Below are 17,009 nucleotides of genomic sequence, written 5' to 3'. Positions count from 1 at the left end.
TTAGATATACGAAGCTGTTCTCGGCCGCCCCTAGCGGTGGCCTTCCCCTAAAGGCGCGCTGGCTTCGCCGCTCGCTGATAGGCCTTTTACGGCCCTTCTAAATTTGCATAAATCGACGTTCCGGTAGATCGACTACACCCGCTTGAAAAGGGAGAGAATTGCGAAGCCGTTGCCATAGAAACCAGACATCAACAAAATTTGCCGAAAGAGGAGTGCGGGAGGCTATTTTTTAATAGCTCCCAATTACAGGTTGTTTTAATTTGCAAACCGTCAGTTCGAAAGGAACGCTTACTATCACTGACAGGCCTCCCCAGTGATCTTGTATTACTAGGGATCCTAGTTCTGCGGGTTTTCTCATAAGCAAAGGAAATCTTTTTTTCCCCCAACTCGATCGATTTAGGATTATCCTCGGCGTAGAATCCAGGGAAATCGCTAGGACGTTAGTTTACAGGGAATCTCTAGGTCTGAACGGCCGGTCAGAAGTTTCTAACGTTGCTTGCAGCCTGTTGCAAGTGCAACGATGTATAAGGTGGACATTCAGGCCGACCTGAGAGAGGCGGCTGCCGTGGAAGCCCGCCGGAACCGGGAGAAGCAGAGACAGAGCCGCATCTTCAATGCTCGCTATCGTACAATCGGGGTAAGAAGACTCCCGGAGTGGGTATTGGGAGACGGAATGGGACAACTGGCCACTATGTGGTCACCTCACCACAGCAATTTCGCCACAGCCAACTCACCGCGGGACAATTTATCAATTCAATTTCATGATTTAAAATAAATTTTAAAAAATGTTTTTTGTTATTCAGATTTCATTTTGTCCCTCTTTTTGCATCCTTTCTTTAATGATTCTATTCCATCATTTCTTTGCTGTAAGTGTAACTGTTGTCCTGCAGAGAGTTGGCCATTATCCCATGCCAAGTTGGCTGCAGCAAGTTCACCGTGGCAACTTGGCCCTGGTGAGTTGGCCGCAGGGAATTGTCATAGAGCCATTGGGAGAAGGGGTGCCGCCACTGGAAATCCCAGAAAAGGAGCTCACCGGTGATAGAAATTCATCTGCTTGCTAACCTTCCTGAATATGAACGTGGCTTTGCAGAGAAATTAATGTTCCGTTGATGGTGTGCAACGGGAAGCCATTGACTACATGTATACTTTGTTGGGATTGTTAGGATTGATATCTGAAAAGAACCCATTTGTTTAATGTGCACCTTGCAAGCCAAGCAAATATGATTTGAAATGGGTTTCCGATTCTACTCTAGAAAATACATGCCAACCCTGGTTTACTGATTTAAATACAGTATCATGGAAAGCTGAAAGAAGAGTTAAGATCTCCATTTAAACTTACGTGTAAAGGCAGTGTGTGAAAATCTATGGTTCACTTTGGGCTGGAGACCCCTAAAACTGAGCAAACGTACAGGATTACCACGAATTGTATTTTGAATGGAGCAGATGAATTTCTTTGTGGCATGACATTTGGATTTTGTTGAACTCATGGAAATAATATGTGAAGGAAATAGGGCTCCAGTTTTACCTTCAGCATCATGAAATTTAATGCAAAATTGAATTGCTTAAACTGTATCTCCACAAAATAGGTGTAATAAAAAACATTGGTTTGATACACAGCATTAAGCCATTGTTTAATCAAGGTTTATTTATCTAAAACATTTATATAGCTGCCCATCTTATAATCAGTTCTGGGTGGCTCTAAATCCAAAGTTAAAAGAGTATAGAAAACTATGTTAAAATTATAAAACTAAACCCCTTACAAATGTTAAACCACAATTGGTTTGGTTTGTGGAATTCTTAAGTCAAAAGCAAACATTACATTACAAAATTGGCACTTAAAGGGGTTTCATCAGAAAAGTAAACAGGTTTGAATTTTGAAATACACTAAAGCAAGATATTGAAACATAATTCGCTACCAGCTGCAAAAAAACAGTTAAAAATCAGGTCTAATGTATTCTTGCCAAGCAAAATTCTGATGAAGCATGGTCTTTTAGATGATCTGAAAGAGTAAGCCAATTCATGAGAGGAGGTTAAAAATACTTTTTTTTACTGCCAAAATCCAGATTCATCTTTAACAAACTTTTTCATGGTAAACAAAAACAATACAATGAAACAATTTAAAATAAATTTAAACCCCCAATCACCATTTAACAATTACTCTCTGTAAGTTCTGATAACATCCTGGCCCCAGTACTTGGGGAAAAAGCCAGGTCTTCAGTGCTTTCCTGAAAACCAACCCAATTGTTCATTGCTACCATGTAGTGGTCATTCAGATTTTTGTAGATATGATGGCCCTAGATAAAGCAGGTTTTATTACCGTATTTTTTGGAGTATAAGACACACCTTTTTCCAGGGGTGAAATGTTACCGGATCGGACCGGATCGGGCAAGTAGGTAGCAGAGATTGGGGCTGGTTCGCCGAACTGGGAGCAATGGCTGGCTGGCCATGCCCCCGAACCAGTCCATGGCCCGCAGTCCTGCCATGCTTGCCTGTCTTCCACGCTGCCTTCCCGGTATCCCAGTGGCCAGCTTGCGAAGGCAAGCAACCGGAAGCCCATGTGGAAGGCAGGTAAGCATGGCAGGGCTTCGGGGAAGGAGCTAACAGCTTACTCCCTTCCCCGAAGCCCTGCCATGCTTGCTGCCTTCCATGTGGACTTCCGGTTGCCTGCCTTCAATAGCTGGACACTGGGACACTGGGAAGGCAGCTCGCCAGCTGCTCGTCGCCTGCTTGCCCTTCGGTCAGGGGCCGGGGTCCATTCCCTGAGACCCCGGAGCCGCCACCTACTCATCACCTGCCTCAACTGGGTCGGGGAATGCACCATTCCCTTACTCCGGCCTTTCCCCAGAGCTGCCGCCCACTCGCTGCCCACTTGCCGCCCACTCGCCCTTCGCCTTCAGTCAGGGGCTGGGGCCCAGGGATGCCCCATTCCCCGAGGCCCCGGAGCCCCCGCCTGCTCGCCGCCTGCCACAACCGGGTTGGGGAATGCACCATTCCCCGACACCAGCCTTGCCCCGGAGCCGCCGCCTGCTCTTCCTTTGCCACGCAGCGTGTACTTGCCTTCCTCCAGCGGCTGGCTGCCAGGAAAGGCAAGCATCCAAAAGTTACTGGAGCCGCTCTCCTTCTTGAATATGCTTCCGCCACCGCCAACTTGTTCCATGCGCCGGCTGCGCAAGCACACACCGTTTATTTTATTTATTCATCAGCGGCAGGTTGGGTGTGCACTTGCACAGCCAGTGCATGGAACAAGCGGGCAGAGGCTCCGGGGCAAGGCCACATTCAAGAAGGGGAGCAGCTCTGGTAACTTTTGTTTGCAAGAAGCCTGCAGCCACTGCATCTTTCAGCACAAGAAGTGCCTCCAGGTGCACTGAAAAAAAGAGAGGCTGAAGCTGCAGGAATCTCGCAAAAAGGGAAAAGGCAGAATAGAAATTTTAAAAAAATTCCTACTGGGTTCAGTGGCCATGGCTTGGTGGGAAGGTTTTGTGACTGAGTGGGCATGGCTGTGAGTGACATTTATTTTATTATTATTATTATTTTTCAAATTTATATACCGCCCTATCTCCCTAAGGACTCAGGGCGGTTCACAGGCAGTTAAAATACATATAAATACAAATTAAAAAAACAATTAAAAAACTTATTCTATTGCCCCAAATTTAAAATAGTATAAATAATAAAAACCCCTTAAAACCCATAACTTTAAAATCTAATCCAGTCCCGCGCAGATAAATAAGTGTGTTTTAAGCTCGCGACGAAAGGTTCGGAGGTCCGGAAGTTGGCGAAGTCCTGGAGGGAGTTCGTTCCAGAGGGTGGGAGCCCCCACAGAGAAGGCCCTTCCCCTGGGTGTCGCCAGACGGCACTGCCTAGCTGACGGCACCCTGAGGAGTCCCTCTCTGTGAGAGCGCACGGGTCGGTGAGAGGTATTTGGTAGCAGTAGGCGGTCCCGTAAATAGCCCGGCCCTATGCCATGGAGCGCTTTAAAGATTGTCACCAGCACCTTGAAGCGCACCCGAAGGCCACAGGGAGCCAGGGCAGTCTGCGCAGGATAGGGGTAACACGGGGGCCACGAGGGCTCCTCTATCACCCGCGCAGCTGCATTCTGAACTAACTGGAGCCTCCGGATGCCCCTCAAGGGGAGCCCCATGTAGAGAGCATTGCAATAATCCAGGCGAGACGTCACGAGGGCGTGAGTGACCGTGCATAAGGCATCCCGGTCTAGAAAGGGGCGCAACTGGCGCACCAGGCGAACCTGGTGGAAAGCTCTCCTGGAGACGGCCGTCAAATGATCTTCAAAAGACAGCCGTTCATCCAGGAGAATGCCCAGATTGCGCACCCTCTCCATCGGGGCCAGTGACTCGCCCCCAACAGTCAGCCGAGGACTCAGCTGACTGTACCGGGATGCCGGCATCCACAGCCACTCTGTCTTGGAAGGATTGAGCTTGAGCCTGTTTCTCCCCATCCAGACCCGTACGACTGCCCACTCAGTCACAGGATACACCCACCCACCAAGCCACACCCACAGAACTGGTAGGGAAAAGTTTTAGATTTTCCCCCCTAAAAGAGGGTGAAAATGTTGGTGCGTCTTATACACCGAATACAGCCATTTTTGGCCTCCCGAAGCCCCACCCTGCTCATTCCATTTTTGTGAAAAACAGGCCCGTTTTTTTGCCCAATTTTCACAAAAATGGTGTTTTTGCCCTCCCCCAGCCCCCAGGTTCACTCTGCAAGCCTCCCAAATCCTCCATGTGCCCCATTTTTTGCAAAAATTGAGGCATTTTTGCCCTCCCCCAAACCTGAGGAGGACTCTACAGGCCTCCCAAACCCTCTGCGTGCCTCGTTTTTTTGCAAAAACTGGAGCGCACAGAGGGTTTGGGAGGCCTGCAGAGTGCTCCTAAGGGCCAGGGAGGGCAAAAACTTTTTTTTCTTACTTACCTCTTTGAAATCTTGGTGTGTCTTATAATCCGAAAAAATACGGCTGTTTGCCATAATATACAGTCTTTAAGATACCTGTGTTTTTACAGCAGTTGGATGAAGTGGGAGGGGAGCATCTTATTTGCTGAGGAAGTTGCCTCATTTTATTTTGCTATTAAGCTGCATGGTCATTAATGTCCCTTGCCCTCAAGGTGGACATAGAAGGCTTGAAGAGGCAAGTGGAAGAGCGCAAACTGAGAGAGAATATAGAGAAGCAACGAGAGGAAGCCTTTGGTAAGCCTGTCTGGTCTACTGTATTGAACGTGTCTTGGATTCTTGGTTAATTTTATGGAAAAACATGTGTCTTGGCAAAGTGAAATTTGTTTAACTCATTGGAAGCGGTGAGAAGAATCTTAAAGATTGACATCCTGTACATAAGTCTATGAGTTTTCCATTGAACTTGTGAGAATCATTTTTGAGTAGCCATATATAGAATCATAGCATAAGTTTTTTTTAAAGAAAAGAAGATGCTAGTGATAGCTGGGAAAACCAGGTACAATAGGACCAGTCCTCTACCATTTTGGCAAATGAAGCTGGGGAAAAGTCTTCTGACATGGTCTGCTGGAGAAAAAACAGCAGAACTCTTTCCCCATCCTACTTCTCTACCCATCCATTAAGATTTGAAAGCAAGCGCTCTCTCTGGATCCAGACCCTTAATGTCAACTGCAGGGATCTCAGGGTGGTCCCTGGTATCAGGCAGACTCCAGCTCTTTCAGCTTTCTCCAGAGCTGTTTAGACCTGTCTTTTTCAGTAGGCAATTGAGGCCTGAGAAGTTACATTTCTTTTTGTTCCCTCGTGATAGATGAATGTCTTATATGTGTGGCTAATTCCTTGATGTTGAGAAATTTATGCTGATATGATTTTATATTGTTTTAACCTAATTATTGGTTATAGGCCTGTAAAATGCTCGGAGCCACTTAGAACCAGAGCAGAATATAAGCCAAATAAATAGATAAACTCACCTCACTATCTTCTGAGTTTTAATCAGAATTTTTCTAAGCTCAGCATCTGCACTTGAGGATTTAATTTAAAAAGTAGTAAGCCTAACAAGAAAAATGGGGTTGAGCCTCACAATCCTTCTTTGTTGTACTTCACCATATGAAATATACAGTAAAAGCTGGTGGATGGTATAATAATGAAGTAGTACTGAAATAGTTTCAAGAAAGAAGGAAGCTTTACATCATATCAAAGGCGTGCAAGGATACAGTTCTCAGGCATAAGGATTTATTGGCAGTGAAACTTTGAAATAGCTTCCGGGGAGGTCTAGGGTCTTACTTTCATTGTATATTGATAACATAAGAAGGAATAAAGGCCTGCATAGTGGTGAGTTGTGCACAACCAAAGTCACAACCAAACTTCTTTGCAATGAGTACATCTTAAGCATTTAATAAGAATGCCATGATTCCTTGAGTTGCAGCCAAGCTGTGATGCCCTTCCAAGAGCAAGTGCAGGGCTTCCTCCAAATATCTTAAAATACTGACCGGGCACATCCTGGCAGATAATTTTTCAACAGGTATTTAAGCTTCAAGCCTCTAGAACCTTAAGTTTACAATAGTTCCATAAAGTATGTTTATTATTGAGGAATCGGAGCTGAGATGGTGACAGAACAGCAGCTTCCCTGCTGAGCTCTTTATGATATTTTATTTGTTCTATCCATTTTTAAAACAACCTAACTGCAAGCCATGCATGTGGGAAGTAATAAATAGATAAAATTCACTTGAGTTAGTTGGACATTTATATTACCTTCAGGTATCATTGTTTTTTTCTAGGAGACACTATTGGCGTCTCCAGTGTTGCAGACAGCCTGAGTTAACTGATAATGGCTATAGAACCATATTCTATGGGGAGAAGGTTGGATGAAATAAGGTTGAAGTCTGCTTCAGATCTATAGCTCTGGCTTTACAAAGCAGGGCTGTACCTCCGCTAACATTTTTGAAGTGCAGAAAGGTTGTAAATTTCCATTCTTGTTTTGGAGATTATAAAATAACCTTGGCTGCTTACTAATTATAATTGCAGAGACTTGGAAGTACAGTATGTACAGGTAATTACTTAGTTGGAACTATGTAAACATTGTATCATTAAAATGCTCAAAATTAGAATAGTTCAGAAACTTTTGTGAGGTAGCTTCTTGGAAGGGACCATCAAGAAAATTAGGGTTCTTTTAAAATAGCAGTTATACACCGCATTTCACATAGCTTTACATTATCTATACTGTCTATTTCCTATGGATAAACTCCATCTCTAATGTTTATTTAACAATATCCTAAGTAAAGTTCCTTTGCAGCATTAATAGCTTTCTCCTTTAGCTTCTGTTCTTTATTCACTCAATAGAGCAGTGTTATTGTAGTCTGCCCCATGGCAAACATAATTCTTCATGAATTATAAATTAAAAGACAATAAAATGCAATAATTAACACAGAGAAGGAAAGCATTAGGCAATGAAAGGGTGGAAAAGCCTGCTTAAAGTGACAATTCCTCACGTGAGGTGCTATAAGATGAAGTGCCTTTTCTTACATAACCTCCCTACCTTCATTTATCAGGAAAAACAGTGCCCTGACAAGTAGACAAAAGGAAAAATATCCCTTAGATACTTGGACCTCAACCGTTCAAGACTGTAAAGATCAGCAAGGCCCAATAAGGTTGTTTGAATTTCACATAACATAATCCATCAGCCTCAATTAACAGAACTATACATAACCATCTAAATTAACATACGAAATCAAAACAAATCACATTGTGACAATGTGAGGGCCCAATTAATTCATCACTGTGATTTGTAAATGTAGGAATGAGCAATTCCTGGGTGGTTGTAGTTAGCATCCCTATTTTTTAGAGGTTCTCGGGAAATCTTGTAGATAGTGTCATCATAGAATAGGTGTGGGTGAAATGTTCTGCCATTTGGAGGGGGGCTGAGGTTAGGTGTGGGAGAGGGATAGAAATCTTTCCCAGCACTAACACCTACATACAGCAAAATGTCAGCCAGAATTTCCAATTCTGATTGGAAAAATGCAATCAGAATTCAGTCATGCAATCCCAAAATGCAGCTTTAGTATGATATCTGATTTAGTGCAATTTAATGTGTTTCTGATCCCATCATTTCAATTATGGCTGAAAATCAACTGGAGGTCAGTGCAGATGACAAAGTACAGATAGTTCTCAACTTGTAACAGTTTGTTTAGTGACCATTTGAAGTGACCATCAGCACTGAAAAAGTGACTTATGACCATTTTTCACACTTATGCCTGTTATAGCATCCCCATGGTCAGAATTCAGATACTTGGCAACTGATTCATGTCCCAGGGTCATGTGATCCACTTTTGCAACCTTCTAATGAGCAAAGTCAAAGGGGAAACTAGATGTTGTGTCTGCGGGCTCCGAACCTGGCCTCCTGGCAGAGAGTGACTCAGAGGGGAAGAGCCGACAGGGCATCCCTCGGCAGGACCTTCCTCTCTGGCTCTGCTCCAGGTTCCAGAGGCAGGCCAGGTGGAGGAGGAGGAGCTGACAAGGCCTCTTTCCCCCGACCCCTCCTTCTCCCTGGCAACGCCCCAAGAGCCAGCTGAGGAGGATCAATCTTGGCTAGATGCAAGGCAGAGACGCCGAGGGAAACGTTTGCAGCAACATTGTAAAGATGTCTATCTGGCTTAGTGTTGTGTGAATCAAGCCAACGTGATTTATTGGTATTTACATTGTTCGGTTAATTGGATAGTTTATCCAATATATTAACCTATTGATAAATTAACCATAGGTAAGTATAATATATGAAAACTTGTCAGTTCAAACTGGATAGGCTATTGCTATAATTACAATATAAGCCCAAAATTTCTACAGATCAATAAAGGTCATAGAAAAGTGGATGCAATAATTTAGACAATGGGAAAATTGTATATTTCAATTTTCAATGTAATTGTAATATACAATGTATATTGTATATTATTAAAAACATATTTACAAAGGATGCAATACTCGAGGAAAAAGATAGAAGTCAAAGATAACAGCTGCTGAACTATTTAAAATGAGCCATCAGGCAAACAGCTTTGGTGTGCTTGGGGGTTTGTTAATTTTTCATTTCCATACAGTTTGAGTTTTCTGGATGTTAAAATTTTATTAATTTTGGTGCAGAATATCCACCCCACTTCCTCATTCAGAAGGCCCATCCTATTTTATTTCAGGGGGTGCATGGCACAAATTGTGCACTGCGTAGCATTGTCGTAACTTTTTTGTACAGATGCAGACAGGGTGCAGTGTGATAAGGTTGCCCAGATGTTAGAGGAAGAGGAGCACCAGCGGAAGAAACTGTTATGCCAGAATCTGGTGGAGTTCCATGAGCGGGAGCAGCAGCCTTATATGCGGCGGGAATGGGATATCCATGACCCCGAGGCGGTACGCAAAGGGCAGCCGGCCCGTGTGAGTGATGACGACCCACGCTGTGGCCCTTCTAGCATGCAGTGCTTTGATGGTGAGGATCTGAATGCAGTTGCCCGCCAAAAACTGCAGAAGGAGAAGAACAAGCATGCGCTGGAGGAGCAGAGAAATGAACGGAATAAGAAACTTGCTGATCAACAATATGCAGGTATGTTTGAATTGGGGAACAAGGAGCAGAGTTGTTCTTTGGATGAACTGCACATCCACGGGAGGGCAACAAAAGGAACATTGCTCTGCAGCTGCTACTATGAAAAATAACATCCACCTGCTCCCTCTGCTGGCTCTGCCACAAACCATTTGGGTATAAGCAAAGAACAATAGCCACAACTGTAATTTGATAATCTGTAATCCAATGGGATATGTTTTGTATAAATTGGCTTGTATTGCACCTGTTTTATACCCTCCCAACCTTGCAGATAATCTGGAAGACAAAAAAAGAATAGAGCTGGATTTGCGAGCCCAGGAGCTGGCACAATTAGAGGAAGAATGTCGCAGGGCTAAAGCCATGGCATTAGCAGACTTTAACCAAGCCCAGGTACTTTGGGATTCTCCCAGCCGTTTCTCTATACCCTGTCCCAGGACACTGCCTCCCGAAAGATGAAAGTTTGAAGATTTCATGTTCCTGCTGTATCCCAACAGCTGACTAAGGGTGTGGGTGAAGGGAATGCCAGCCCCTTCGAAGCTCATCTCCTTTCTTTTGCCCGTTGAACCAGGCTGCAGAGGCTGCAGAGCAGCAACGTGTATCCCAGCAGCGTGAGCAGGATGATAACTATGCTGAGATTCACAACCATCTGACTGGCAATCTCCTGTTGGAAGACCCTAGCGTTGCAAAGAGCTTGTTGGGGTCACACCGTGTGATTACTGATCGCTGGAAGGGGATGAGCCCTGAGCAGCTACAGGCTGTGTGGCAAATGCAGAAAGAACAGTGCCGAGAAAACCAGGTGAGGGATAAGAAGGAGAGGGCTGAGGAGAATTAGTTCTTGTGAAGGAATGACCACCAACATGGGAACAGGTACAGGTAGTCCTCAACGTACGACCAGAATTGAGCCTAAAATTTCTGTTGCTAAGCGAGACAGTTATGTGAATTTTGCCCCATTTTATGACCTTTCTTGCCACAGTTGTTCAGTGAATTGCTGCAGTTGTTAAGTTAGTAACACTGTTGTTAAGTGAATCTGGCTTCCTCATTGACTTTGAACTGTCGTAAGTTGAGGATTACTAGTAATAGGTAAGGTTTTGCATAGTAAAAACTTATTTGTGTTACCCTGGATTGACCTGTACCCAGCTAATAATTCATAATTAATCAAGGCAGAAGAGGAGAACCTAATTCTGTGATTACCTCATGAACATTTTCAGAAACTGCATAATACTGTAAGATCTTAATGGATGTGAAGATTCCTTTGTTTCCTTGGGAGGGAAGAATAATTCTGCCAGACATGAGTTGCTTGTACAGAGGATTTGAACTTGGACTGAGAGGTTTAAGTGATCCTGGAGTTGCAATCGTCTCAGCTTATTTTAGGGCAAAATTGTGTTCTCTCGAGTGTATCTGAACCTTGGCAATTTTAAGATGTGTAGACTGGCTGGGCAATTCTGAGATCTGAAGTCTACACATACTGTATAAAAGCTGTGAAGATTGAGAAACACTGCTCTAGACAATATCTTAAACATGTAGGCTACTTGCCCCGTGAATCTATAGTTAAGGAAAAAAGGTGGAGGCAAATGAACCTAATTTTAAGCACAGCCTAACGACGACTCCAGTTATTCTTCAGTAATGGATCTTTTTCCTATCAGTTGTCTCTGGGAAAGAAAATTGTCTTGCACAAATCCTCATTATCTTTGTATATTAGGGTATATTATCTTTTCCTTTTCCTGAGCCTCGCATTAGTCGGTATATTTCTTTTGCCCATGGTTGTTAATCATATTTTTTTTTATTTGAATTTATATCCCGCCCTTCTCCAAAGACTCAGGGCGGCTTACACAGTGTTAAGCAATAGTCTTCATCCATTTGTATATTATATACAAAGTCAACTTATTGCCCCCCAACAATCTGGGTCCTCATTTTACCTACCTTATAAAGGATGGAAGGCTGAGTCAACCTTGGGCCTGGTGGGACTTGAACTTGCAGTAATTGCAAGCAGCTGTGTTAATAACAGACAGACTTAGTCTGCTGAGCCACCAGAGGCCCATATGAGAGGGGTCGGTGACAAAACTTGGAAGCCAGCTAATTCATTCTTACATATTTGGCAGTTTCAAGTGTTGGAAAGTGCTTCGCACATACTGTATCTCAGTGAATCCTTACAAAACCTCAGGTTTGTGTGAGCTCCATTGAGATATGTGACAAAGCGGGACAGAAGTTGAGAGTACAGTACAATAGCTTGCTTACATCTCCTGATTGTTTCAGTTTGTGAGATGCTGAAATTGGGAACCAGGGGTTGCCCTTCCTATGTATCTGTTCTCACATCTGTTCTTTGTCCCCTGCAGAGACTTCGGCAACAGGAAAGGCAACGGGATGCTGAGTGGGACAGACAGAGGGAACTGGCAGCTCGTGCGGCCATGCAGATGGAGGAGCAGGAACAGAATTTCCGTGCGCAGCTGAAGAAGAGCCTGGACGATTGCAACCACGAATTGGCTGATGCACAGAAATCCAAGTAAGTAGTCCAGGGGTAAAACATTACACAGAAATATGACATGCATTTTCCTGGATTTGAGGTAGCCTAGAGGGCAACAGAGTGAGAAATTGGTAAGATGTGAAAGAGCAGAGCTCTGCAAGCACCATCCTTGAACTACTGTTTGGCATGCTGCAAATGCTTCCAATTAAAACGTATCATCTGAAAGGCCTCCGGAATATGCCTGTTCTGTTGCTGTGTCTGCTCTCTGGAATGAGCTTCCCCAAGATCCAGTTCACCTCCCACCCTCTTGCTGATGTTTCAAAAGGCCTGAAAGCCTTAGTAACTAAGGCTTAGTTACTTCAGCCTTTTGTAAGATTAATTAAAAGCCCCATTAGGTTGTGTGGGCTTGTTTTTCTTCCTGTCTGGTTGGTTCTCTTATATTCCTTCTTGTTTATTCCCATATTGTTTTATTAATGATGATTATTTGTGAAGCAATTATACTCATTGGGAGGTATACAGATTTCATTAGTAATAATTTGGCTTCAAAATTAAGCTGCAGATGGAAAGCTGTATGCTTTAAAAAAAACCAGGCAGACTGGAAGTGAAACATTAATTTTTATACCTTTCTGGAACTTCCTGGGCTGCATTTTGAAAGAAATATGGTGCTCATAACTATCTAAAAAGACCCACCTACTCAGCCAGGAAATCAGAGGCATCAAGACGCTATCTGTAGTTATTCAGTTATAGAAATGCATTATACACGTCTGGTTTTTATATATATTCCTAGATTAAATTCTGTCCATGAAGGATTTCAACCCTGGGACAAATGAGGTGATAATCTTTTCCATACAATCTGACTGCATTCTTTTCTTTGACAGCTTGAAGTATCTGGAGAAAGAAGTCTATACCAATGCACCTACAGCCCACTATTATTTACAGTTTAATACTAGCAGCCGCTGATGGAAGATGCAGCTGGCAACAGTTTTGGTATGCAAAATAAAGTTGATTTTCTTATGCTGTAGAAGACAGAAACCAGCCTGGGCCTGAAATGTAGCCTGGGTCTGTTTAAATGTGATTGTGCAGAACTCTGCAATTTGGGGAAGGGAACTTTCAAGATCAGATGTTTAATATATGAAACATTACACAAAATCTGTATGGATATATACCATATTCAGAGAATCAAAATGTCAAATATTTATTGTCTAATGATTTTATAATCATAACTGCAATGCTCTCTACATGGGCTCCCCTTGAAGAGCACCAGGAGGCTCCAACTTGTCCAGAATTTATTATTTTGATTTTTGAAAAAAATATGGTGCTGCGCGGGGGATAGAGGGAGCGGCTCGTAGCTCCCATATAACACCTCTCCTGCGCAGGCTGCACTGGTTACCGGTGGTCTTCCGGGTGCAATTCAAGGTGTTGGTTCTCACCTTTAAAGCGCTTCATGGCTTGGGACCGGGTTACTTACGGGACTGCCTACTGCCACTGACAGCCTCCCATCGACCTGTGTGCTCCCATAGGGAGGGCCTCCTCAGGGTGCCGTCGGCCAAACAATGCCAACTGGCGGCTCCCAGGGGGAGGGCCTTCTCTGTGGGGGCTCCTGCCCTGTGGAATGAGTTACCTCTGGGGCTACGCCAACTCCCCGACCTCCGGACCTTTAAGCGCGAGCTTAAGACTCTTTTGTTCCAACGGGCAGGGTTGGCCTAATTGTAATTTTAACAGGGGTGGTTTTATTAGGGTCTATTTTATATTTTATTAGTTTTAAATTATGGGGCCAATTCTTGGAATCAGATTTTTAAATAATGTTCTTAATTGTTTCTTTCTGTAAAATTTTTACTTTGGCTGTAAACCGCCCTGAGTCTTCGGAGAAGAGCGGTATAAAAGTGTGATAAATAAATAAATAAATAAATAAATAAATAAATAATAGTTTGTTATCTCCTTGCAAACAAGAGCCATCGTACAATCAAAGCTAACTATAATCCCACAGGGTTCACTTCTTCATCTCGCATGGGTTAAGTAAGTACTTAGTTTACATTTATCTGCATTTGCAACAAGTCAAAATGACAGATGTGTGATGACAATATTATCGTGTACGTGCTGCGATTGTATCCTGTGAACTTGCAGGATACAAGTTGTAATATTTGAATTATGAAGCATATTTTATCCAAGTTTGTGCTTAAAGTACAGGCAGTCCTTGTTTAGTGACCACAGTTGGAATTGGCAGCTCTGTCCTTAAGCAAACAGTCTTGGAGAGCATATGCACCAAGACAAATTCCTTGTGTGTCCAATCACACTTGGCCAATAAAAATTCTATTCTATTCTAAATGGGAAATCACATGTGGGGAATTGTCTCTTCCCTTTTCCGGTCTGGCTGCTTTGCCTGGATAGCCAACTTGAAACTGACAAGACCAATCAGTTTCACACTTAATTTGCCTTCTAGTCATTCCCCCATCCTTTGGAATGCTCATCCCAGTGCTGGGATAATTAGCAAGAAGGGAATTAATCTGGAGAAGAAGTTTACAAGAGAGTAAGCATGCATACAATAGGGACTAAACCAGGGGTCCCCAACCTTTTGGACCTCGGGGACCACCAAGTTCATAATACTACCACTAATACAAATCCAGTGCACTGCTTGTTGAAGTGCCTGGACTCCCAGTGATGAGATGGGGTCCTTCAGGCACTCTCCCTCCTCTCTCTTTCTCTCTCTCTTTTTCTCTCTGTCTCTCCCTCCCACTCTTTCCTCTCTTTCTCCTCCTCTCTCTCTCTCCCTCCCACTCATTCTCTCTCTCTCTCTCTCTCATTCTGATTCTCTCTCTGATTCTCTCTTTCACTCAAGTCTCTTTCTCTCTGTCTCATTCTGATTCTCTCTCTCTCTCATTCTCTCTCTGTCTCTCTCTTTCATTCTCTGATTCTCTTTCTCTCTCATATCATGAGCCAGTCTTGGGACTGAGAGGAAGTCAAGCATCTCCCTGAAAGACCGAGCTGCGCTGAGCACTGACAAGGGCCGGAAGAAGTGCAAGAGCAAAGCACTGCTTGAACTTACACGGCATCAGCATTCCGCCTCAGTATATTTGCACTAGCCGGTGGCGCAAAGCAGCCCTCATCTCTTGCAGCTTGGGACTCGGAGCAGTAAACGGCATCTGGTCCGGAGAGCAGCCGGATTTTGCTCTCCATTGCGGACACCAGATCGGCCCTCTGCAAGCTCCCATCTCTCGAAGAGCCCGGCTGAAGTTTCCCACGCTGCTTCAGCGAGCCCTCCTCGAGAGACGAGAGCTTGCAGGGGGCCGATCTGGCATCTGCAATGGAGACCAAAATCTGGCAGCTCCCTGGACCAGATGCCATTTACCGCTCTGAGTCTCAAGTGGCAGGAGATGAGGGCTGCTTTGCGCCACCAGCTGGTGCAAATATACCAAGGTGGAATGCTGATGCCACACAAGTTCAAGTAGTGCTTTGCTCCCACAGCTTCCAGCCATTGCAATCGCTGCTTTGGCCCGCTTGACCCCCTCCCCTGCTGTGGCAACAGCATCATTATTTAATTCCTAACGGAGAAGGCTGCACCACCTGGAAAGTTACACATTACACGTGCCACCCCACGGCAGAGATTTCCAGCTCCGCCACGGCCGGTCTCATAATTCCACACTTAGTAGTCACATTCACAGGACTGGCCCATTGGTCATCCTGGAGCAGCTCCTCCATCAGGGTGCACTGGCAAAAATGCGAAGATTTCTCCTCGGACCACCAAAATTTTCTCAGGGACCACCAGTGGTCCATGGACCACCGGTTGGTGACCGCTAGACTAAACAATGAAATGAGTGCAGTGGTGCTGGCAGTCATAAATATACTCTGCCTGCACACCACCTGGTGTATTCTCTAGGTCTGCTTACTCTCTTGTAATCCCTTCCTCTCCAATCTCTCCACTCTGCAATGGGAGGGGGGGGGAAATAATGCTTACTCATTGTAATGGCAATCACATGACTGAGGGTTGTTACTGTACAAAGGTTATAAATGCAGGCATTGATTGTAGTTATTTTTTTCAGCACTGTCATAACTGCAAACAGTCACTGAACAAGACAGTTGGCAAGCAAGGACTATCAGTATATGAAAATAAGTTGATGACTGGAACCAAGCAAGTCACTCTGCTCCAGAGAACCCACCATTCACTCTTTTCAAAGAGAAGAGCAATAGAACCTTATGTGAAATCCCCAGACCAGATTTGAATTTTATTTCAAAAGAAAGATTTTGCCGAACCAAGATTGGAGTTTTCCTGCCACTCATGTTTTTGAACTACCATTCCAACAGCTGTTCTGCCTTCTCTGTTCTCCCTCCCCCTCCCCACTTCCAGGTTTCTTTTGCATTTGGTTATCTTGAGACATTTTATACTCACTCTTCTTTGCGAGAAATAAATATTACATGAGCAGAGCCACAGCTGAGAAAAGTCATAAGACCAAAAAGCTATGTATTCATATAGTTCAATAAACCAGATATATGTAATATTTGTTACCATATATCTTTTAAATGGCATTTGGGGGGGGGGGCACTTCAGAAACCCTGAAAAATTGGGGCAAAACTGCGCACTTTGAAAAGAATTTAAAAGAAGCATATTTAACCTGGCCCTTATTTTTCTTTTCATTAAAGCCACCTGACTGTTTTTGGGTCTCAGCACAAGCATGAAAAAGTGAATTTTCAGGCTGCTTTAATGAAAAGCAGAGAAGTATTGGGCCTGCACCAAGTCCAAAGTGCGTTTTCTAAATCACTTTCACAACATGTACAGCCCTGAAAGTGCATTTATTAAACACTGCTTTTAATCTGATTTTTACACTGTAGAAATAGCAATTTACATTACCTCTCATCTCAGTCCCTGCTTTAAAATATATTAGGAAGTTTGCCCAGGGGAAAAAAATATCTCACCCACACCCACACACCAAGGAGGTCTGGATTGCCAATACAGAAATGCAGTGAGAGAAGATAGACATCATGACCCTAAAAGATTTGTGTCATATGGTGATTTTTGCAATC

General features: G+C 43.8%; 1 protein-coding gene across 2 annotated transcripts; it reads left to right on the top strand.

Annotated features, from left to right (window-relative positions):
* Positions 1-59: 59 nt before the first annotated feature.
* On the top strand, positions 60-16,626 carry RIBC1 (RIB43A domain with coiled-coils 1). Of its 2 annotated transcripts, XM_058171133.1 has the most exons (9): positions 60-637; positions 891-953; positions 5,118-5,199; positions 9,191-9,535; positions 9,804-9,922; positions 10,101-10,328; positions 11,866-12,032; positions 12,872-12,980; positions 16,031-16,626. In XM_058171133.1, exons 1-8 carry the CDS (start codon positions 521-523, stop codon positions 12,951-12,953), a joined length of 1,203 nt encoding a protein of 400 aa, XP_058027116.1. In that variant the 5' UTR covers positions 60-520; the 3' UTR covers positions 12,954-12,980; positions 16,031-16,626. The 2 variants fall into 2 exon arrangements, with proteins under 2 accessions (XP_058027116.1, XP_058027117.1); XM_058171134.1 differs by lacking the exon at positions 891-953.
* The last annotated feature ends 383 nt before the right edge of the window (positions 16,627-17,009 follow it).

Source organism: Ahaetulla prasina, chromosome 2, assembly GCF_028640845.1.
Source record: "Ahaetulla prasina isolate Xishuangbanna chromosome 2, ASM2864084v1, whole genome shotgun sequence".
Taxonomy (NCBI): domain Eukaryota; kingdom Metazoa; phylum Chordata; class Lepidosauria; order Squamata; family Colubridae; genus Ahaetulla; species Ahaetulla prasina.
This window is presented reverse-complemented; position numbering and strand designations above follow the sequence as displayed.